This window comes from Sinocyclocheilus grahami, unplaced genomic scaffold (genome assembly GCF_001515645.1).
Source record: "Sinocyclocheilus grahami isolate Dianchi unplaced genomic scaffold, SAMN03320097.WGS_v1.1 scaffold396.1, whole genome shotgun sequence".
Classification (NCBI taxonomy): Eukaryota; Metazoa; Chordata; class Actinopteri; order Cypriniformes; family Cyprinidae; genus Sinocyclocheilus; species Sinocyclocheilus grahami.
The window spans coordinates 453528-457144 of NW_015505575.1; the positions used below are offsets into that span (position 1 = coordinate 453528).

The 3617-nt window shown below is 39.2% G+C and overlaps 1 protein-coding gene across 1 annotated transcript in view; it reads left to right on the plus strand.

Annotated features, from left to right (window-relative positions):
* The window catches only part of LOC107550324 (low-density lipoprotein receptor-related protein 1-like), a 112802-nt gene that overhangs the window by 80119 nt on the left and 29066 nt on the right, over positions 1-3617 (plus strand). Inside the window, exons 21-23 of the mRNA XM_016231596.1 lie at positions 631-813; positions 1670-1867; positions 2529-2774. Of these exons, the coding sequence (XP_016087082.1) occupies positions 631-813; positions 1670-1867; positions 2529-2774 (627 nt within the window). The remainder of the gene's footprint in view (positions 1-630; positions 814-1669; positions 1868-2528; positions 2775-3617) is intronic.

Consider the following 3617-nt stretch of genomic DNA (forward strand, 5'->3'; position numbering starts at 1 on the left):
CTCATCCATGAGCGCTGCTTCAGCGTGCTGTAAGCCCAGGCACGAGAGGCAGTGATCATGACCGTCAGATGAAGGCAGGAAACGACCACATCCAGAAATGCACGAGCGGGAAGCCATCTTTAAAAAGACGCCCGTCACTCGTGGAGCTCTTTTAGACATTTGCTCTTTTAGGAAAAAAAGGAAACACTCTTTTAGAGAGAGCGCTGAAGCGCCCAGGGGAGGTCGCAGCGAGACCGCAGAATGGCAGCTGCAGCACGCCGAAGATGAGCAGCACTGAATGGCAACCCCGCTGACGTGCCGTAACACCAACGCCAGCTGTTTCTTCCAAACACTCGCGGAGATTTGTCCTGAGAAGGCTCGGCTGCGAAGCGAAAAGCTGATGTGCGTTTGCACGCGCTCTCCTTTTATACCCGTGCTGCGGGGCGGGGTGCGCGTGGCGAAACACGCACGCCAACTGTCATTGGCTTGTTTAGTTTACACTCGAAGGTGATTGGGCTCTCGGGCGAGATCCCAATTCGTCAGTCACTGACGTAACGTAGAACGTGACTGACTGAATGGGAACCTATGGATTTTAGTTGTTTGGATATTGCCATACAATCTCTGTTTAAATGTTTGTTTTCCTCTCCACAGCAACCCGTCCTCCCGGCGGCTGTCACACAGATGAGTTCCAGTGTCGTGTGGATGGTTTGTGTATTCCCCTCCGCTGGCGGTGTGATGGAGACACTGACTGCATGGATCTGAGCGATGAGAAGAACTGCGAGGGTGTAACACACATGTGTGATCCAGCAGTAAAGTTTGGCTGCAGGGACTCTGGTAATGATGCAGAAAATATACGTTATATGTTCTCAGTTTAATTATCTTATTTTGAGATTCAGTGATCCATGAGTAGACTGAGTTACGAGTGAATGGGTCATAATCATCACACTCTTGGTAATGTTTTCAGAATAAAATGCAAAGTGACTCAAAAACAAATCAGTGGAGGCAATAATAAAACATTCTCGTAAAATGTCCTCTCTCTCTTTAGAGTATTCTTGGGTATTCAGTTTATAATAGCAAATTGATTCATGCAGATGTTGTTGTAATGAAAACAATTGGCCAAATCAATTGAGTCATCGCTCACAATTGTTTCCAGAGGTTCATTTGTAGCAAAACATATAGTAAAATATTTGGTCCCACTTTATATTAGAGAAATTAATTATAGATGTAATTACATGCCGTTATTTTTTTTAAATATAAGTACATTGTTAAACCATGTATATATTCAAAAAGTGCATTGTATACAATGATGTATTTATGTTAAGATATTTCATATATTTAATATTATATATATGGTTATATATATATATAACCATTTAATATTCATATTTAATACACATGGGTCACATTGCACAGTACTATATGTTTCAGTTCTGTTACACCAATAACATTTTTATTTAAACAGCTTTAGGAATCTTAATGGAATAAGAATCTAGTATTTGAATGAAAAGGTAGTTAGGTAACAGTAACTTTTACTGTGAAATATTATTACTTTTAAGTAAAAAGTATGATTCACTTTATAATGTATGAAGAAAAGATTCCCAGAGTTCATTGTTCACAAGGTCTTTAAGCGTCTTCTTTGTAGTTACTTTTGTCAGTTAACAATCATATTCTGTGTGTGTTTGTGGTGTAGCGCGGTGTATCAGTAAGGCTTGGGTATGTGATGGTGACAGTGATTGTGAAGATAACTCTGATGAAGATAACTGTGAGGCGCTGGTGTGTAAACTCTCCCATCACGTGTGTGCCAATGACACCAGCATTTGTCTGCCCGCCGAGAAACTGTGTGATGGCAAAGACGACTGTCCCGACGGCTCCGATGAGAAACTCTGTGGTAAGATTCATCACTGTTACATGAGGCTCGATGAAGCCTGAGATGATGCTCATTGAGTGCAGACTGAAACTCACACTAGCAGGACGTGGATGGAAACACTCACACTGATACCATTATACTATATAATTAGTGGTGCCTGATACTGGTATTGGTGTTTTAAAAATCTGCATTGTCGGCTACACAAACGTCAAGTTCTAATTTATGGAAATTTAAAAAAATAATATTTGCTGAAGATGTCCTTACCCTCAGGCCATCCAAAATGTAAATGAGTTTGTTTCTTCAGATTTGGAGAAATGTAGCACTGCATCACTTGCTCAGCAATGGATGCTCTGCAGTGAATGGGTGCCGTCAGAATGAGAGTCCAAACAGCTGATAAAAACATCACAATAATCCACAAGTAATTCACACCACTCCAGTCCATCAATGAACGTCTAGGGAAGTGATGCAATTGTACATTTCTCAAAATCTGTTTCCATGAACAAACAAACTCATCTACGTCTTGAATGGCCTGCGGTTGAGTATTTTCACTTTTATTTATTCGAATTTGCGAATATACCTCAGCGACTTAAGACTTGTTTTGTGCTCCAGGATCACATATTGTGTTATCGTGTCAACCTTCCTTTGTTTTTACTGTCTAACTGCAATGTTTCTTTTGGTTTAGATCTGTGTTCTCTGGACAACGGTGGCTGCAGCCATAACTGTACAGTGGCCCCGGGAGAGGGCATTCTGTGCTCGTGCCCACTGGGAATGGAACTGGGCACTGACAACAAGACGTGTCAGATCCAGGGCTTCTGTGCCAAACACCTGAAGTGCAGCCAGCGCTGTGAACAGGACAAGTTCAATGTGAAGTGTTCCTGCTATGATGGCTGGGCCCTCGAACCTGACATGGAGAGCTGCAGGAGCACAGGTGAGATCAGCTCTTCCAAAGCCTACTGAGCTACATACGCTCATTAAAATCTTCAGGCATACATTTAATTCATATAATAAATTTAAGTTATCTTCTTTCTTTTTTTTAAATTGCATATAACATTTTTATAATATAAACTAATAAACTTAATGTGATGCATATTTGTCAGTATTACATTAATGAAACAGGTAAGGTATTATTATTTAAATTAAATCAAATGCATGTATTGTATTATCCCAGTTTCATTCATATATGACTGACAGTCATCACAGTAAGTTTATTAGTTTATGTTAAAACTGTGTAATCCAAACAGGTGGAAATTTTATATAGTTTAGTTTAGTCCTTTAGACACGGTTTTGTTTCTGCCATAAACACCAATGCTGGAAAAATAAATAAACACATAACAACAACAACAACAATAATAATAGTAATAATAATGAGGATTTTAAAAAAAATTGTCTCTGAATGAAAAGTGTTTGACAGTATGTCCCAAAATATTTCCACAAACAGACAGAAGGAATCGGTAAAGTCTAAAAAAAACTAGAGTGGGTATGAAAACGGTTGAGGTTCACAATGTTTGGCAGAAGATGAACAACTATGTGCACTGGAGGAAAAATCATTGCAGCTGGGGTTGAGGGGTCTTTCATTCCAACATAAGAAAACATTTCTGGAATCTGTATCTGAAATGGCATTTAGCCTACAGTTTAATGTATCTCAGAGGGGACATGGATGCATTTAACCTGCAATTACAGATGCATAAATAGGCCTAAAGTTTTGTTTTTAACATAAAACATTGAATACTGATATTTGAAATCATTTAATTTTAACATGAAAAAAATAGTC